General features: G+C 50.6%; 1 protein-coding gene and 1 long non-coding RNA gene across 4 annotated transcripts in view; both read left to right on the forward strand.

The window, feature by feature from the left end:
• Positions 1–8,998: 8,998 nt before the first annotated feature.
• LOC119281264 lies at positions 8,999–9,805 on the forward strand. The gene is made up of 3 exons (XR_005138335.1): positions 8,999–9,239; positions 9,338–9,512; positions 9,614–9,805. It is a non-coding gene; the product is annotated as an uncharacterized LOC119281264 (long non-coding RNA).
• A 922-nt stretch (positions 9,806–10,727) lies between these two features.
• The window catches only part of LOC119275980 (CBL-interacting protein kinase 8), a 40,635-nt gene continuing 30,623 nt past the window's right edge, over positions 10,728–20,739 (forward strand). The window contains exons 1-6 of one of the 3 annotated variants that reach the window (XM_037556917.1): positions 10,728–11,002; positions 12,787–12,849; positions 12,958–13,029; positions 18,657–18,764; positions 18,848–18,922; positions 19,009–19,062. In XM_037556917.1, the coding sequence (XP_037412814.1) occupies positions 10,823–11,002; positions 12,787–12,849; positions 12,958–13,029; positions 18,657–18,764; positions 18,848–18,922; positions 19,009–19,062 (552 nt within the window). In that variant the 5' untranslated portion in view covers positions 10,728–10,822. The remainder of the gene's footprint in view (positions 11,003–12,786; positions 12,850–12,957; positions 13,030–18,656; positions 18,765–18,847; positions 18,923–19,008; positions 19,063–20,739) is intronic. The other 2 variants (XM_037556916.1, XM_037556915.1) reach the window with 2 other exon arrangements.

The raw sequence follows: 20,739 nt of genomic DNA on the forward strand, positions 1-20,739 counted from the left end.
CGCTATTTCTCATGAGAAGACCCCCATAGTTTCCGCATACCCATTAGAAGATTTTGCTACATCCCATGAATAAAAATGCTATTGTTGTGCCACATACTTGCTATAATCTGCGTCTCAATCATGTTCAACACAATAATTATCATTGCATGATGGATGACATGTTTCTATATCATGCTACTCATTTATTTGAGCATTGGATATTTTGTGCAAACCAACACATACACGTGTGCATCATAATGGATGATGTGTACATATACCACGCACACACAATTTTTTCCCTTGCCTTTGTTTTGGGGAAATTTTTGTTTTTGCCACTCTAGATTTTGCCAATTTTTCTTATGCCACTCTAAAATTGACATCTCACTTTTGCCACTCTTAGTTTTCACTATGTATCGCAAATGCCACTCTGTCAGGTCAAGGCACATTTTGACCAAATGGAGTAGGTAAAAGACCATATTGCCCTTGGTTTTTTGTTTTGCTTTTGCCACTCCAGTTTTCATCTAGAATTTTACTGATATCCAATAAAAACAACAGACAATTAGTTGGCTGAGTTCATCTGCTTATAAGAAAAGAAATTTGCAAACAAATAAAGCAGCCACGCATCCATATGTTAATACATCTATGATTCACTACACTTTCACAGACATCATCAGGCACGCAAGGTACAACACATACATATATGCTGATATGCATCTCCATCTCTCCAATTCAGCCGAACTGAACACAAATCAACATCAAGGATCAAGCACGCACTAAGCCCAACACATAGCATGCATCTCCGATTCACCATGTGTAGATCAAGTAGGGAGCGCTGGAGATGCATCTAGGACATGGGAGTGCTGATTGAAGATGCATCTAGCTCCACCCCCGCATCTAGGACAGATGGGAGCGCTGATTGGAGGCAGCGGCATGGACGCACGGGAGTACGTCGCAGCCATGGAGAAGAGCAGCAGGAGATGGACGAAGAGGCTTGCCCATGTAGTCGGTGCTGATGACGAGGCGGAGCTCTGGAGGTGCACAAGCGGCATTAGAGACAAGATAGAGGCGCGCAGGCCCGTGGGCTCCCAGGTCCCGGGTGAGCAGGGGCTTGACAAGATCGTGCTAGTATTGTCACTGAATTTCTAAATAACAGAGGAAAATCACTCGAATTTGTGGGGAATTTTTGGGAGCGTTTTTCATTCAGATCGGAGGAAGTAGCTAGGGTTTCTGTCAGCCGGAACACGACGGCTTAAAGGGCCAAGCCTAGATACAACTCAATGCCCTCTCCACAAGCCGGAGGAGGGTTTAATAGGAGCTTAGAGAGCAAAAGTAGAAAGCGACAGGTTCAGTTAAGAACAGAGAGCACGGTAACTTTTAAAAAGTAAGGTTACACACATAGGAGCCGTCCAGATGGAGATCTATGGCTGAGGCTACGACCTCTATGCGAAATGGTAAGTAGCTTCTGGCTTTGTTAGATCGTATATCGACAGCGGACAGGCGTCAGGGCAAACTGAAACGATATTGTGGTCTTCAGGTGATCGGCAACAGTTGCTAGGCCTGACAATTCCCCCTGCTAAGAACAGACTTGCCCTCAAGGATGGAAATCTTGGAAAACTTTCTGAACGAACACAACATCTTCCCATGTGGCATTTTCCACTGGCAGATTGAGCCATTTGATACGCCACTGCACCACAGGGATGCTGATGTCCCCCTGAACTCTTGGAATTAGTTTCCTTTCGAGCAAAGCTTCTGGCTGAATCAGTATGTTGCCATGTTCATCCAATAGAGGTAATTGTGGGTTTGGAATAGCTTCAGGGCCTATGTGATTCTTGAGCTGACTGACATGGAATGTTGGGTGAAGTTGACAGCCCTCAGGCAGCAGCAACCTATAAGCAACAACTCCTATTTTCTCCATAACTCTGAAAGGGCCATACTACTTGGAGTGAAGTTTAAGGTGTTTGTGTATACTCAAGCTGGTGTGTTTGTAAGGTTGCAGTTTAACATAGACCATATCTCCCACTGCAAGTTGCCTCTCTGATCTCTTTTTGTGTGCAAAGAACTTCATTCTCTCTTGTGCTCTGAGCAAATTATCCTTGATCTGTTGTGCTATTGTGTCCCTATCCAGTTGAGCTTGGTGATCATCTCCTTCTACTGGTGGTAACATGAGCTCAACAATCATTGGGGGAGGTCCAACATATAGGGCTTGAAAATGAGTCTTCAGATATGTGTGAAATGTGGTGTTGTACCACCATTCAGCCATAGAAAGCCAAGAGTGCCATTTCTTGGGATGAGCAAAAGCCATGCATCTGAGGTAGTTTTCCAGACATTGATTAACTCTCTCAGTCTGACCATCAGATTGAGGATGATAGGAAGTACTCATGTGCAATTTGGCCCCCATTTTGGTGAACAGATGTTGCCGGAGATGACTTGTAAATATCCTATCTCTGTTAGTAACTATGACAGTAGGGAGTCCATGGAGTCTGAATATGTTATCAGTGAAGGCTTGAGCCACTATTTTGACAGTGATGGGATGTATCATTGCTACAAAATGAGCATACTTAGTAAATCTGTCAACCACTACCAGTATCATGTCTTTGTGTTTAGATTTAGGTAGGCCTTCAACAAAATCCATGCTAATGTGAGTCCAAGCAAAATCAGGAACTGGGAGGGGTTGTAACAAGCCAGGAGATGGAACATGTTGAGCTTTGTTCAGTTGGTAGACAGGGCACTGTTGAACAAAAGTTTGCACTGCTTTCCTCATTCCAGGCCATGTAAAAAAATTCAGTCTGTGATAAGTAGCTCTTTCCCCAGAATGTCCTCCTAAGCACTTGAAATGGAGGCCAGCCATCTCCGGCGAAACCTCCCGCCTCTCTCGCGGCGGAGCTTGGGCCCGCGAGGTCTACCCGGCGCCATCGAGCCGACACCTCCAAAGCTCCTTCTTGGAAGGCCGGGGCTGTTCCCAAGGCGTCTCAACAGCCCGAAGGTCCGCTCCAGGCGACGCCTGCATTGGCACCTGTGCCTCAGATGCCTCCGAGCTCGAAGAGATCCCCAGCCCGGAGACCACCGACCTCTCTCCGGAGCGAAGGAAGGAGGAGGAAACAAAGTATGGACTACCTGCCATGCCCTCTGTCGAGAAGCGTAAGACGGGGAGGGGGAGGGGGAAGGGTGGTCGGTGGCGAGCAAGGTGACCGCCGAGGTCGGAGCAACCGAAGGCGGGTGGGGGTGGACGCCTTGGCCAGAGTGGAGAACCGCGGGAGAGGTTCGAGGGAGTAGGAGCGGGAGTGCTCGAGGGGCAGCGCGTTGTGAGTTTTCTTTCGGGCAGCACTATGCGCCGGCCCAAATTTGGGCCGGTCCGCACGCAACCGTAGATTCAGCATACAACAACCGTTCGATGCCCCATGCCAGCATCTTTTTCCCCATCTCTGCATATAAAAAAAAACAGAATGCGGTGCCTGCGCAAGCGTCGCCCCCACCGCAGCTCGTCGCAAGAGCCAAAAGAGGGTGTCGTTCATGGCGCCCGCGCTCATGACGGCCCTGCCCCGTCGTCTCCGGCGACGGTGCTCACTGAAGAACCTCCCCTTGTTGTCGATTTCAGCTGGAGATCTTGTCGACGACCCCCTGGTCAAAACTTCCTCCTCGACTAGTTGCAACTCCGCTCGTTGATGCCCCATGGTTGCAGTGCTACGGCGCGCCGCCCGTCGGCCCTCGCCGTTGACGCGTGAGTTTCTGTCAACGACGGCGAGTCGGCCCACCAGCCACAACGATGAATGGGATGTAGAAAAAAATCAGTCGTAACAAAAAAAGAAGGCGGTTGTAGCAAAAATCAATGACGGTTCCAGCAAAATCATCATCGTCACTGTGACGGGCGCAACTCCGCCGTGAATTGAAAGTAGCAAAAACATTTGCCAGTTGTAGCAAAAATCGAAAATGGTTGTAGCAAAAAATTCTAGTCCTAGCACAAAACCCACATGGTTGTAGCAAAAATATGTGTGCTGGCTCCAGCAAAACACAAAGCGGTGGTAGCAAAAAAATTGGTCGTTTTCACCAAAAATCCAAAGATGATGGTAGCAAAAAAAAGATCCATGGTTCCAGCAAAAAAATGAGATGGTGGTAGAAAAAATTGATGCTGATTCCAGCCAAAAAACAAAACCGATGTAGCAAAAAGAAATTGGGGGTTATTCCCCGCACATGACAACGCCGCCCGGTGGCCGCCGACGATGCTGTGACTGCTGGCAGCAATTCTGTGGCCGGTTGTAGCACGTGCGGATGTGGGCTCCAGCAAAAAATCTTGCACGCTTAGCCATCACCGAGGAAAGGTGGAGCTAAGGCCATGATGAGTTGCAGGCTCGCAGCACCATAGGACACAAGAAAGAAAGGGAAGAAGAGGGGGGAGCGCAGGGCCACAAGGGCAGAAAAGGGCGGCTGGGGGTGGGCATCGGCCACGACCACCACATAGCAGAAGGGGAGGAGGCGAGCCTCATCGATGCCTCGATGGTGGCAGCCATGGCGGAGAAAGTGGGTGTGGGGAAAAGAAACAGAGGAGGGAGATGATGGATGCGTGCGTGGATGGATAAGGGAAAGGTGGGTGGTGTGTGGGTCCACAGGACACATTATAGTACAACGTGTGAGAAGCAGGAGGCGTTCGATGTGTTGCATGGTACGTGCTGCGTGCGACTGGCCCAATCTTCGGCCGACGCACTGGCCACAAATGTTTACCAAAAAGAAAAGGTAAACATTTGTGGCCGGTGCGCCGGCTGAAGATTGGGCCGGTCGCACGCGGCACGTACCATGCAACACATCGAATGCCTCCTCCTTCTCGCACGTTATACTATGATGTGTCATGTGGGACCCGCACCGCCCACCTTTCCCTTATCCATCCACGCACTCATCCATCATCTCCCTCCTTTGTTTCTTTTCCCACACCCGCTTTCTCCGCCATGGTTGCCATCATCGAGGCATCGATGAGGCTCGCCTCCTCCCCTTCTGCTATGTGGTGGCCGTGGCCGATGCCCCCCCCTTTTCTGCCCTTGTGGCCCTGCGCTCCCCCCTCTTATTCCCTTTCTTTTTTGTGTCCTATGGTGCTGCGAGCCTGCAACTCGCCATGGCCGTAGCTCCACCTTTCCCCGGTGATGGCTACGCATGCAAGATTTTTTGTTGGAGCCCGCATCCGCACGTGCTACAACCGGCCACAAAATTGCTGCCAGCAGTCACAGCATCGTCGGCGGCCACCGGGCGGCATTGTCATGTGCGGGGAATAACCCCCAATTTCTTTTTGCTACATCGGTTTTGTTTTTTTGCTGGAATCAGCATCAATTTTTTCTACCACCATCTCATGTCTTGCTGGAACCACGGATCTTTTTTTTGCTACCATCATCTTTGGACTTTTGGTGGAAACAACCAATTTTTTTTCCTACCACCGGCTTTGTGTTTTGTTGGAGCCATCACACATATTTTTGCTACAACCATGTGGGTTTTGTGCCAGAACTAGAATTTTTTGCTACAACTTTTGTCGATCTTTGCTACAACTAGCAAATGTTTTTGCTACGTTCAATTCACGGCCGAGCTGCGCCCGTCACGGCGACGATGATGATTTTGCTGGAACTATCATTGATTTTTGCTACAACTGCCTTCTCTTTTTGTTACGACTGATGTTTTTTTGCTACATCCCAATCATCGTTGTGGCTGGTGGCCGACTCGTCGTCGTTGACAGAAACTCACGCGTCAACGGCGAGGGCCGACGGGCGGCGCGCCGTAGCACTGCAACCGTGGGGCATCAACGAGCGGAGTTGCAACCAGTCGAGGAGGAAGTTTCGACCAGGGGGTCGTCGACAAGATCTCCAGCCGAAATCGACAACAAGGGGAGGTTCTTCAGTGAGCACCGTCGTCGGAGACGATGGGGCAGGGCCGTCGTGAGCGCGGGCGCCATGAACGACGCCCTCTTTTGGCTCCTGCGACGAGTTGCGGCGGGGGCGACGCTTGCGTAGGCACCGCGTTCTGTTTTTTTGTATGCAGAGACGGGGAAAAGATGCTGGAGTGGGGCTGTTAGAAGGGAGAGAGGGATTTGGTGGAATAGTTTGATGTATTGCTTGAGCCTCATGGGCATATATATAGGAGTACATGATCATCTTGGAGTACAAGGCAAGGTAGAATAATATCCTACGCTATCCTAGCTTTCCTAATAATCACGATACTCAACATCCCCCGCAATCACAACGGTAGCGACGCAGACAGTGAGACTGTAGAAGAATCCGAAGGCAAGCCGACGGACACCCTACCAGAGTCCTAACGGTCGACGCATCGCGGAGTCGTGGCTGGAGTGGCAACCGACGAGGTTGCTCAAGCAAGGCGATAGCCCTTTGTGCCGTTTGTCGAGGTAGCCGAGAGCGTGGGTGGTGGAGCCGTGGTCGAGGTAGCCGTGCGAAGAATGCCGTGGTCGATGTCGAGTCAGGGTGGCCGGTGTCGAGGAAGTCGCCGTGGAGCCGCGGGCGCAAGGGGGCGCCGAGTTAGCATGGGCGCAGTGGTGTTGAAGTAGGGGTGCGCCAGGAAGATGATGTTGTTGACGACGCGTCGCGGCGGGTTTGCCAAGCCCGGGGACACATCATGGACGAAGGCACGCACCGGTGTTGCCAGCACCGGGCATGCGTAGACGAACGAAGACGAAGTTGACGAAGCGCTGCACCAGGCTTGCCAGGCCCGGGGACACGTCGTGGACGAAGTCACGCGGCGGTGTTGCCAGCACCGGGCATGCATAGACTGGGACCTGCACAAGCTGTACGCCATGTCGGAGAAGTCGGAGAGGCCAACAGAGAAGGACTCGACGACGGTTGCGGCGCCAATCGGCGCGGGGCCAATGTCGCCCACAGTTGTCGGAGTAGATGAAGTGGTCGGGGTAGATGACGGCGACGCTGGCGACGGGCTGGTGCTGGATGAAGACGAATGGGGTGGACGGGCGGCGGCGGCTACAGGGTAGCGGCGGCGGCGACCGAAGAAGAGCGGCGGCAGCGGCGGCGGTTAGGTTATGAGCGCGGCGGCGATGCTCGAAGTAGGCGAAGAACCCTGATAGCGTGACGAAGACCGGCGCGGACGATGGCGTTCCCGCGCCAAAGGAGGTGGTGCGGCGCATGCCATAGGAAGTCGACACGCGGGGACGGCAGTGGACCGCGGGCCGCGACGCTACGGCCCGAAGGGGCGACGCAGCGGCGGCGGGCAGGTCAGGGCGACGACGGAAGACCTCGGGACGGTCGCAGGGACCGCGGGCCGTGGTGCTACAGCCCGAAGGGGCGGCGCAACGGCGGAGCGCGGTGTGGTGCAACCGCGTGGACGACATCGAGACGGCGGCGTGGACCGCGTGCCACGCTCGCTACGGCCCGACGGGGCGACGCAGCGGCGACGCGAGGGTCGGTGCAGCCACGGGGACGACCTGGAGCGGACGGCCTCGGGGTGGCGGTAGACCGCGGTCCGCGACACTATGGCCCGAAGGGGCGACACAGCGGTGACGCGGGTCGGTGCAGCCGGGAGAAGAACCACAGGGCGGCGGCGCTGCGGTCCGACGGGCGACGCAGCGGCAGCCCGTTGCTCGATCGGCGGAGGGGCGCGCTGAACTTGGAGACGATCTTCACGGGACCTGCGGAGGCGCGCGTAACTGACGGGCCAGGTCGGTCGCGCGATGTAGATGAGGCGGATCGCAGCGGCGAGCGGGTGATCAAGCCGATCGCGCGCGAGGTCGGGGACGCCGCTCGGTGGAGGCGTGGTGGCGGCGGAGTCCGAGATGAAGCCGGCGGCGGCGAGCGGCAGGGCGGCTATGATTGGCCGCCGCATGGCGCGAGGCCGCCGGGTCGGGGTGATGCAGGAGTCCCAGTCGGAGCAGGGCGGTGACGGCCGGCGTAGATCGACGGGCGAGCTGTCGCACGAACGGCGGTGGTGAAGGGCCGCTGCATGACGCGAGGCCGCCGGGATGGATGAGAGGCCGGCTGGTCACGCCGGAGTCGGAGTAGAGGCGCTTAGGGTCGACGGCAGCGGTGGGCGATGCAAACCGATCAAGAATAGATCGGAAAACCAAAAAGAAACCGCACGATCAAGATGACCGGCGGGAGAGAGAAAACCCCGGAGCAAGGCTCGGGGAAAAGACTCTCTATGGCAGCCGGTCAACACGACCGGTGGACGAACCCTAGGTACGGGTGGCGCGGCCCCCGGCGGTGGTCATGGAGGCCGACCACCCTGGAGGCGGCGCGCAGGTGCGGAAGCGGCGGCGGTAGGGTTTAGGATCGACTTGCGATAGATATCATGTTAGAAGAGAGACAGGGATTTGGTGGAATAGTTTGATGTATTGCTTGAGCCTTATGGGCATATATATAGGAGTACATGATCATCTTAAAGTACAAGGCAAGGTAAAATAATATCCTACGCTATCCTAGCTTTCCTAATAATTACGATACTCAACAGGGGCATCGAACGGCTCCTGTATGCTGAATCGTACGGCTGCGCGCGGACCGGCCCAATTTTGGGCCGGCACACCGGCGCGTAGTGCTGCCCTTTCTTTTTCACCCGCAATTGCACCCCTGCATAGACGTACCTACCCGTCCCATTTAAACCGGGCGGCACACACGGTCGCTTGCTGCGGTGCCAAATCTCATTAAATCTCTACTCCTAATGGAGCAGTTGGTAGGATTGCGTCCACGGTTTATTTTCGTCTGGTTATATTTCGTCTGGTTTATTTTCGTCCGGTTTATTTTCGTCTCATATCCCACCACCATATCTCCTCACATTGATTTTTTTACCCTCACAATAAAAACTTTCCTAACTTTTCCAAAGTTTCCTAACTAGACACGTTATAAACGGGCATGTACCGATAGCACGTTATCAATTAATAAAATTTTGTTTTATGACAATCAATTCCAAATCCTAATTTTCCTAATGCATCGATCTTTGCCTTTTTTAAGTAGTTATTTTGATAGGGAGGGTTTAGCCACGAAAATCATCCCTCCATCGTCGGTTGCATCCCTCACTCACGTCGCTGTTGCAGGATCTTCATCCGTCATCCTGAGCAATTGGGGCGGCGATGCGGGCGAGCTTCACGATAGTGGGGAGGACCAGGCCGCGGTGAAGGCAGGTCATGCGCTCCTCACGCTCCACGAACGGAACCTGCGCACGGAGGCGGTAGCGCGGGGTGGCAGCCGGCAATGAGGCGGCCGCGCTACGTGACGAGCTACGGGTCCCCCTTTGTGATGTTTTGGCATCGCTCCTTCATCGCACATCCTCAGGTTCCTCTTGCCCTTCCCTTCCTCTGTCCTCCTCTCCCATCTCTATGCTTTCACGTGCATCCAGTTTTGATTCCTCGTGTGATATATACCAAACATAGGTACGTCAATTCACTTCCTTCCCTTCCCTTCGTCCCTCGGTCCCACGCTCGTGGCGCTGAAGTGGTGGCAACAGGCGATGGCGGTGGTGTCGCTGATGGCGGCGAGGACAGCATGTGGCAGCTCCCGAAGCATGAACACGACCGCACCTCGGGCCTGCCGTCTGCCAAGATATGGGTGAGTTCTCGTGCTGCCAACCATAAACCCTCATGTCCTACAAATTCCTCAAACCCTACCGCATTGATCCCGTCCACGCTCTGATCCAAAGGACGATGCAGCTCTGGCCGATTGACAATGGAGGTTTGGGATCCTTCCTCTCAGCACCCACTCCTGGAAGAATCAGCGGTGCGCCACGCCGATTGAACCCCGTCGAGATCACTCGCCAAGATTGCTATTCTGAAGTTTATTGTAAAGAAAGTGAAGAGTGAGACAGGATCCGTTTATTTTCAACCGGTTTATTTTCAACCGGTTTATTTTCAACCGGTTTATTTCCATCAAATTACCCCCACCCCCACGCCCACCCACCGAAACGCGCCCAGCGAACCGGGGAGAGATCCATTGATTTGGCTAAGGTAGGAAAGAATCTATTATTTGTTTGCTAAAGCAAATTGCATTAATGGGAGAGATCCGTTGATTTGGCTAAGGTAGGAAATAATCTATTATTTGTTTGCTAAAGCAAATTGCATTAATGAAAGAGATCCGTTGATTTGGCTAAGATAGGCAAGAATCTATTATTTGTTTTCTAAAGAAAATTGCATTAATGAGAGAGATTTGTTGATTTGGCTAAGATAAGCGGTTTTGAGTAAAGTTATCTTTACTGTAGACATATAATGACAATTAATCAAGTATCAACATCATTGCATGCTTATTGTGTGGAATGTGTGTCCCAATGTTGACAGAAGGTATAAAAAGATTGTCTTGGAATTATTATTGTCTTGGGAAGATATTGCCCTGAATTCTCATTTCTCATCAGAAATTTAGTATCCATTTTCGTTGATCTTATTTGCAACATGTACAAGTCAGTAATAATCTAAGGGGGTGCCCTACCGGAGAAGATTATGATAGTTGGACAAGAAACTTGGTACTGTCGTGTAAGGTAAAGGTAGGAGAAATAGGAGATAAAAGCATGCTGGTGGGAGAAGGAAGTCGAATGTCGCGTGGTAGCTCAGACATGGAGTGTGGAAGAAAGACAATGACGAGATGTATGTATCTACTAGATCATGACCATGAGATATCATCCCATAGAAATGACCTTTGACTCTCATGTCACATGAATTTTCTCTTTGTATATATATATATTTGTTAATCCGTGGCAACGCACGGACACTTAGCTAGTAATTCATTGAATGGCGCTGTCGAGCTGAGCACTTTGAGAGCCCCCGCAGCCGCAGTACGACTCCAAAGCTACAACTACCTTTTTGAACTCCTCGCAAGTCACCCACCGGCCAATACCGAGACCAACCTGAGAGGGAGAGGGAGAGGGAGAGATGGTTGGGGGAGGAGGGGGAGGGGCGCTGCGGCGTGTGGGCAAGTACGAGGTGGGGCGGACCATCGGGGAGGGGACGTTCGCCAAGGTCAAGTTCGCGCAGAACACGGAGACAGGGGAGAGCGTCGCCATGAAGGTGCTCGATCGCTCCTCCATCCTCAAGCACAAGATGGTGGATCAGGTGAGGAGGGTTTCAGTTTTCTGTTAGATTCCATCTCTTGGTTGGAGGTAATTAGAAAGTGGGAATCGGAATTTAGGGGTTCTTGTAGCGTGTTTGGTTCGGGAGAATTAGAGATGGGGAATGTGAGTTGAGGGGTGAGGAGATTAAAAGTGAGTTGGAGAAGCCAATTCCCACCGATTTCATCCCGAGGTACCCTGTTAATTCGTGAGTAGAGTTTTATCCCATGCCAATTCCCATCGTACACCAAACAAGGGAATGGGAGTAAAAATCTACTTCCCGTACCTAATCCCTTCATAAACACCCTTGTGCAAACTCCCATTCCCCTGCCCGAGTGTTTACCAAACAGGCTGTTGGGGTAACTAGAGCTAGGGAATGACAATTGAAGGGGCAGGAGACTTCAAATCTTTTGTTTGGTTGGGAGGATTGGGAATTCATAAGGGAATAGTCACGAGACTTGAGACTCCAACTCCCACCGTTTTATTAACAGGGGAGGCATGATTTTGTATCCTCTATGAACCTTGTTTGTCTTGTGGCGGTTGCTTTAGCAAAACTGTTTATATATATAAAGCGGGGCGAAAGCCTATTTCGGTAAGTTGGAAGGGAATTGTTTTAGTAAGTCAATCTTAACCATTCATCATAACTTACTTTAACTTCCCTTGCCTGGTCCCTCGTCAATTCAACCAAAAAAGAGAATACAGTTTCTCCTCAAATTCTCGTACATAATTCCTATCATGTGCCAAACAGAGGATTGGGAATAAAATGACTCATCCCATGTCTAGTCTCGGTACAACTCCCTACTCTAAACTCTCATTCCCCTTCCCAAATATTGCCAAACACGCTGTAAGATAAAGGCACCCGTTTGATTGGAGGGAATAGGAGTTTAGGAGGGATTGGGCGTTGAAGTTTAGAGTTCAACTCCCTCGATTTTATTAACAGGGAAGGGGGTGAGAATTGATTTACACAGAACATTCCGTCCCTTCATCATAACTTATATTGCCATCTCTTGGCTAAGTGTCCCCATGAATTCCCCCTAACAAAACGAGGGAATAAACACCTCTCTTAAATTCCCACGTGTAATACTCATCCAATACCAAACAAGGGACTAGGAATAAAATAAAACTTCCCATGTCTAATCTCATCACAACTCCCCCCCCCCCCCCCTAAATTCCCATTCCCAGTCCCGACCCGAAAGTTACCAAACACGCTAGGGAATGGGAATTTAGGGGTTATGAGATATAAAGTCACCAGTTTGGTTGGAGGGAATGAGAATTCACGAAGAATTGGGCATGGGAGTTCTGTTTTGTCTGGATTGGGTTTGTTGGCCAACAATTTGGTGCTCTCTGCCTCTGTTGTTCCTTCCAAATGCTCTTGGAGTGACTCGTGGGCACATCTATTTTGACTTTTAATCCGCAATCAGTAGTTTCTACGAAATTGGTTGGTGTTTGCCTTGGTGCTAGAAAGCGGTGGACGGAGGAGATGTTCAATCTGACCATAGCCGGTCCTTATATTCTCTGGCTGAGGAGTTCCTTCCCGATTTGTCAAGGGTTTGAGGCATTTCATTTAACTCTTTTCCTGGTAAACTTCGACGCATTTTGGTTTGCTCATCTATTTTTATATTTTGGTGTCCACGAGTGCATGAAAACATTTCTCCCCACCTTTTTATTGTAATGGTCCTAAGTTTGTGATTATGAGGAGGAAAACAGTATTAGCTGCATAAGTTAATTGAATGAGCACCATTTATTTTATGAGGGTGAGATTTAATCTCACATGATTATTGTATGCAGATCAAGAGAGAGATATCCATAATGAAGCTCGTGAGGCATCCCAATGTGGTCAGATTACATGAGGTACGATATCTGCTTCTTTCTGATAGCTGTTTGAATTGTTGATCTTTTTTTCCGTTGTATGTCTTTGAGTACCAGCGGGATCATTGCGTGCTATTCTGTTATGTGCAGGTTTTGGCGAGCCGAAAGAAGATATTTATAATCTTGGAGTTCATCACTGGTGGTGAACTATTTGACAAAATTGTAAGACCCCACTCTTCTCAGTGATAATTCTCATTGTCATTTTGTCAGTCTTGACTTCAAATCGACCTATGAAAATTGAACTAACTCTTAGGTTTGTTTCTTGGATTTCTCTGGCTCGGTCCTTCTGGGATGTACAAACATGATTTTTGAAACTTCATTCTATTGTTTCTGAGCATTTTGCTTAAGTAAGAAGTATGTGTAGAAAGGGGTGAAATACCTTGAATCTTATTAAACACTAGCAAGACGACACATTTCCCCCCTAGGTTGTCCACGTTTTGGGTATTTGCTAGAATGCATGTGGTTATATGCTGCTCGTGATGATGGTTACTTCTGTTACTTAAATTTGAATCGGGTCACTTAGTGTCTTCACTTCTGTTAGGAATAAGCAACTTGTATTCCCATGAGGCCATAGGCCGATATATATACATGTACAGATGTGGAACATATGCAGGAAACCCCTTATACAGCGGGATAAATACAAAGGGGTACATGACTTATATTATAACTCTAACACCCCCCCTCAAACTCATGGTGGATGAACAACACTGAGTTTGGAGAGATAAAAGCCATGTTGTGCTCTAGTCTGTCAGGAAATCCGCCAACTGTAACTCGGAAGGCACATACTGAAGAGCAATAACCTGATCATGCACACCAACGCGCACATAGAAAGCATCAACACCAATATGCTTGGTGAGCTCATGCTTCACAGGATCGCGCGCAATGCTAATAGCACCTGTACCGTCAGATAAGAGCAGAGTCGGTGTAGTGACAGAAACACCAAAATCCTGAAGTAACCATCGTAACCAAGTCACCTCTGCCGTCAAAAGAGCCATTGCTCCAACTCAGCCTCGGCACTCGAACGGGAAACTGCAATCTGTTTCTTCGTCTTCCAGGCAATGATAGAACCACCAAGAAAAACACAGTAAGCAGAAAGTGAACGGCGATATGAAGGATCACTAGCCCACGTAGCATCCGAATAGGCCTGAAGCTGTAAAGAACTGGAGCGAGGAAAGAATAGATGGTGAGAGATTGTGCCCCGAAGATACCGGAGAACACGAAGGAGATGACTATAGTGAACCGATGTGGGAGCAGAGACGAACTGACTCAGAATATGAACCGGATAAGAGATGTACGGACGAGTGACAGCTAGATAGACAAGACTGCCAACAAGATGACGATAACGCGTCGGGTCAGGGAGAGGATCACCATCAGTAGCACAGAAGTGAACATTGAGCTCCATAGGAGTCTCAACAATGCGTTCGTCAGTAAGAGCAGCACGAGCAAGAAGATCCTGGATATACTTTTCCTGGGATATAAAAAAGCCATCAGAGGTAGAAGAGATTTCAATCCCAAAAAAGTAGCGAAGAGGTCCAAGATCAGACATAAGAAACTGCTCACTAAGACGGGCCTTTACAAAGGCAATATACTCGGGGTCATCCCTAGTGATGATCATGTCATCAACATAGAGAAGAAGAAGAGTCCGACCACGAGGAGAAAGGTGAATAAACAATGCTGGATCATGAGCACTTGCTGAAAAACTAGCGGCAGTGACCACAAAGGCAAAACGCTCAAACTAGGCGCGGGGGGCTTGCTTAAGGCCATAGAGAGAGCGCTGAAGACGACATACCATGCCATCAGGAACAGAATACCCAGGTGGTGGCTGCATGTACACCTCCTCATGTTCCTTTCGAGCATCTTTTTGATCGTTCTCCCGATTATTCGACGCTTCGCTTGTTTGGTTGTGTTTGCTATGTTCTTCTTGCCCCTCGCGGACGCACCAAACTGACCGCTCAGTCTGTTGAGTGTGTCTTCTTAGGCTACAGTGATGAGCATAAGGGCTATCGTTGTTGGGATCCTATCGGTCGTCGGATGCGTATCTCTCGAGACATGACTTTTGATGAGTCTCGTCCCTTCTACCCACGCCCATCTTCCTCGACCTTTTCAGTGGAGGATCTCTCTTTCCTCATTTTTCCTGACTCACCTATCACCCCCGTCGAGCCTGTGCCTATTCGTTCCACTCCCTCTGCTTCTCCACCTCTCGTCGATTTGCAGCCACCATCTTCCCCGGTCTCCTCGCCTAGCATGTCACCGGATTCTACACCTTCATTTCCGGTGACTAATTCGTCGCCACCCCTCGATTCTACCTTGGCGATTCCTCCTTCTATTGTTCCATCTTTTCCTCGGTGTTACACTCGTCGTTCACGACCTGTGGATGCCTCTGTGGATGTGTCCTCATCTTCCTCTCAGCCTACTTATGGCTTGCGCTCTCGTCCTCGTCCGCTTGTTGATCGCTTTGGATTTCCCACCGCTGGTGCCGCTGTTCTTGAGCCGACTTCTTATCGTCAGGCTGTTGTTCATCCTGAATGGCAGTTTGCGATGGCAGAGGAGATTGCTGCTCTTGAACGCACTGGTACCTGGGATCTTGTCTCCCTTCCTCCCGGAGTCCGTCCCATCACTTGTAAGTGGGTCTACAAGGTTAAGACTCGCTCCGATGGTTCTCTTGAGCGTCACAAAGCTCGTCTTGTGGCTCGTGGTTTTCAGCAGGAGCATGGTCGTGATTATGACGAGACTTTTGCTCCTGTGGCCCATATGACCACTGTTCGTGCACTTCTTGCCGTTGCCTCTGCACGCCACTGGTCTATATCTCAGCTTGATGTTAAGAGTGCCTTTCTTAATGGTCATAAGATAGGTGGAGGTGGAGACGCCCTCAGCCCAAAAATGAGGCGGGAGAGAGGCAACAATCATCAATGCACGAGCCGTCTCAAGAAGATGACGATGCTTTCGCTCAGCCACACCATTCTAAGCATGAGCACCAGGACAAGAGAATTAAGAGAGAGTTCCTTGCTCAGCAAGAACACCACGCAACATCTTAGAGATATAATCGCCAGCGGAGTCAGCACAAAAAACACGAATGGGTGAAGAGAACAGAGTATGAACCATGGCAGCAAAACGCTTATAAATAGACAACACCTCACTACGAGAAGTCATGAAATAAAGCCATGTGTAACGAGAGAAATCATCTATGAAAATAATATAGTATTTATGACCACCTTTCGAAGCGAAAGGAGCCGGACCCCATACATCAGAATGGACTAAATCGAAAGGACGCTTAGACACTAACTCACTATGTGAATATGGTAACTGAATCTGCTTGCCAAGACGACAACCCTGACACTCTAAAGAGACATCTCCTGAGACAGACCCCAGAAGACCTCGACGAACTAAAGACGACAACCGAGAACCACACAGATGACCAAGTCGATGATGCCACTGCTTGAAGGAACCAGTAACGGAGGCGACTGAAGCGGAGGAACTGGTGATAGTGGTGGCAGCGGAAGGAACATGAAGCCAATCCAACTCCCAAAGACCCTGAGAATCACGGCGGCGAGGGCCAGCCCCAACCAAATTGTGCGTGCGACGGTCCTGGACAGAACAAGAGTCAACGTCAAGGATGACATGACAACCAGAATCAGTAAGTTGACCAGCAGAAAACAGATTCATGGTAAGTCGAGGAACATGAGCAACATCAGGAACAAAATAAGAAGGACTGGTAAGATTGCCTCTACTAACGACAGAAAGTGGAGTACCATCAGCAGTGAGGACATGAACAGGAGAATCCAACGATCGAAGAGAGGACAAAGTGGAAGAATGAGAAGACATATGAAAAGAAGCTCCAGAATCCAGAACCCATGGGGATGTACCTGACTGTGTAGAGGGTGGTTGCTCAGTGCGGGAAGCATCAGTCACAGAACCAACAGTACCCGTCGAGGAAGAACCTGAAGCCGCGAGCAGATGCTTAAGTCTCAGAATATCCTGTTCAGTCAAAGCAATGGCTGAAGCTGTCGAGGTAGGTGACGAAGTCCCTGAAGATGATGATCGCGCCTTGCGCAGGTGTTTCCTCTTCGTGTAGCACTGGGACTCAATATGACCATCATTGTTGCAGTAGTCGCAATGTGGACGGGGGCGACCTGAGCCTCCAGAAGGAGTGGGCAAGAGCGGCGGAGCACTCGAGCGAGAAGGGGTCGGTGCAGCAGGTGACGTGGAAGGAGCCCGAGTAGCGAGCACAGAGGGAACCTCCAGCAAACCAGCAACACGTAAGCGAGTCTCCTCAGCACGAATCTCAGAAAGCGCCTCCATGAGAGAAATACGGCCACGAGCAAACAACTGAGCACGCCGGGGCTCAAACTCCTTACGGAGCCGAGACAGGAACTCGTAGACGCGATGAAACTCCAAATTGGCCTGGACAGCCTGGCAACAGGGGCAAGTACGACAACCAGCACTGCGGAGAGAATCAAGCTGGCGCCAGATAGCAGAACTCTGTGCATAGAAGTCATCAACAGTAGAGTCACCCTGCTGAAGAGCATGCTCCTGACGGACCACAGAAAGGTATAAGGCATCACCAGAGGGCTCATAGCGCTGACGAAGACGGGTCCACATCTTAAAGACAATAGGAAGACCCAGAAACTAAGAAGCAAACTGAGGCAGAACACTAGCAGTGAGAACAGCTGTAGCACGAGCATCATCATCAAGCCACTGGGTGTAAACAGATAGAGCACCATGATACGTCTGAAGAGCCTCCTCATAAGCCAAAACTCTCTCATCATAAGCACGATCAGCAGCCTCATCAGCAAGCTTAGCCGCATCCTTGGCGGCCTGATTAGCATCCGTAGGAAGAACCGGTGGAGTCGGCGGAGTAGGGGCCACCGAAGGAACCGGACGTGGCGGACAGCAGACCTCGCCAGAAAGAACACCCCAGAGACGGATGCCACGCATGTGAATGCGCATGAAGCCAGTGAACTCGGTGTAGTTAGTACCATCAAAGATCACCGGACAGCGAGGGACATCAACATAGCCCGATGCAGCAGACATTTTTTTAGGAACAGAAGGCAGACGTTCAGGAGTCTCGATCTGCAGCAGCGGCGGGAGGCTCGATCAGTCCGTAGGAATCAGAAGTGGACGAGCCTCGGAAACAGAATCTCGATCTGGCCTCGAGCTGAAGACAGGGTGGGGCAGAGCAGGCCGATCCAATGAAGAGATAAAGGAGCCGCGGGCGACACCAGATCCAAGCGGAGGACGAGTTGGAGCAGCTTCGATCCGAGCTCGCGCAGGAACGGGCAGGCGGCTTCGATCCGAGGTCGAGCAGGAACGGGCGGGCGGCTTCGATAAGAGCTCGAGCAGCAGTCGGGCAAGAAGCGGGCGGGCGGGTAGCTTCGATCCCGGCAGCGTCGCGTCGAGCAGAGAGGAGACCGGTTTCGTGTCTGCAGCTTCGTTCGAGGAAAGAGTGGAGCGGCCGTGGGGACCAGCAGCGGGAGCGGACGTGGGGAACCGGCGACGGAGAGAGAAGCAGCCATGGCGCCACAGGAGGATCAATCACACGAGTTGCGGCGTGTAAAAAAATTGACCTAGCTCTAATACCATGTTAGGAATAAGCAACTTGTATTCCCATGAGGCCATAGGCCGATATATATACATGTACAGATGTGGAACATATACAGGAAACCCCTTATACAACGGGATAAATACAAAGGGGTACATGACTTATATTATAACTCTAACAACTTCATCTATTTGCTAAGATTGTTGATGTGAATGGGAACCTGACAGCTCTATAAAACAACAATTTTCAGATTCGTCATGGGAGACTCAGTGAAGCGGATGCACGTAAATACTTTCAGCAGCTTATTGATGGTGTTGATTTTTGCCACAGCAAAGGAGTCTACCATCGAGATCTAAAGGTGGTCATTGAAAGTGAAAAATGAGGTGTTCTGTAGTTCAGAATTTGTGGGCCTGTTGGACTTATTCTGCATGTTGTATGCAGCCTGAAAATCTTCTCCTTGATTCCCAAGGAAATCTTAAAATTTCAGACTTTGGACTCAGTGCATGGCCTGCACAGGTGTATACCTTTCTGAAGTTCTGTAGATGCATAATGCATTACTCATTTTAGTTCGATTCTTGACTTGCTTAGTTGGTCACATGCAGGGAGCTGCCCTTCTACGCACTACCTGTGGAACCCCAAACTATGTTGCCCCAGAGGTACTTCATCTGACTAACATGGTTTGAGTTCTTCTAGTTAGACATCACTAAACCTGTCCACTGCAAGAAAGTAGTGGATTTAAGATTTACCTTTACTACTACTACCTCTACCGAAATATAAGGCATTTTTGCAGCTCAATTTGAACTGCAAAAACGTCTTATATTTTGGTACGGAGGGAGTACATTTTAACACGTTAGTAAATTTTGTTGGTTTGGATATCAAATCCTACTAGGTACTTGGTGAAGTCCCTGGCCTTTATCATGGATTTGCTGTCTTTCTTTCAAGCTTTGAGTCTCAATGCATTGACAGGTAGAAGTATATATACTCCTGGGGGTATGTACTCCCACATTCAAATATACCTCTTAAACAAACATATACCTCTTTATCATTCTGAATACACCTCAATACAAGTTTTACGAAAAAATATCGTCGAAGCCCTTAGTTTATGCAGTATACCGTTTTTATGTATAAAAATGCAGTTTACGTGTAAAAAATATAAAATATGTGGTCTCAAATGTAACTTTTCATGGAACTCACTCTGGGGTATCTAGTACTCAATTATCAATGAATTACACCCAAAATGACAGAGGTATAACAACTTCATCTGTGGTATATAAGGAGGGGGAGCACACACACACACACACCCATGCACGCTTGCGCGCGCGCACGCACTAAGCTCCACCAGTAGTTAGTCCTGGTCTCCTGGAGGCCGCCTGCCCCTTCTCTTGTTCATGAATCTGCCTCCGCTTGGATGGTGTCGAGCAGCGAAATGATGTTGGGCCTCACCATTGAAGACAGGGGCGTTTCTCTGCTTTACCCAAAAAGGCTTTCGCCCCGCTTTATATATAAAGCAACAACCAACCACAATCTGATACAAACACACGCCACCTCAACTCACGCACAACACCCCAGGGCTGGATACATAGGCGCTAGGCGCAACAACACCACACCCAGCCACTACAAGAGCTACCAGGGTCCTCCACCATGAACATGCCACCGCGAAGAGACGAAGCTGCAGACGATGAACCGTGAGCTCCAAGGCGGTGCCTTCAGGAAGGTTACGGCACCAGAGTGCCGCCACCGCTCGAACTGAGGGTCAGGGTTTCCCCTGGAGCAACACGACGGGCAATGAGGACTGCGATGACGCCTTCAAGAAGGGGACGAACTCGCTGCCGCCGGCCTGCCCGAAGACAATGGGTTTTCACCCCGGCCCACGCTCACTACCCCCGGCATAGGTACGGAAGCCGCAGCACCACCACCGATCGTCATCCCCGGCCACCACGCCGCCCACACGACCATGGCCACCGGGCGACACCTGAGCCACGGCCTCCGCCCACGAGCACCAGGCTTCCACCACTAGAGCCGCTGCCCTGGCATCCAAGACCACCCCACCTTCCACACGGACCATCGACGCTGCTGCCAGAAAAGCGGGCCCTTTGGGCGAGAATGGGACCCAGCCGGTCGGAACACGACAGGGGGAAGCCACCGGCGGCTGCCGGGCACGCCGCAGCCACCTCTCCATTCCTTGAACCGGGGCCAGGCCACCATCGTCACCCTGGCAATAGCAAGACCTGGAGGCACCCTTGCCAACCCCTCGGAGCGCCCCTGCCACCGTGGCCAGCCAAAGACGAAGAGCGTCGAGCCACCGTGCTCCACCCTCCGGGCCCGCCTCCAAC

Source organism: Triticum dicoccoides, chromosome 3B, assembly GCF_002162155.2.
Source record: "Triticum dicoccoides isolate Atlit2015 ecotype Zavitan chromosome 3B, WEW_v2.0, whole genome shotgun sequence".
Taxonomy (NCBI): domain Eukaryota; kingdom Viridiplantae; phylum Streptophyta; class Magnoliopsida; order Poales; family Poaceae; genus Triticum; species Triticum dicoccoides.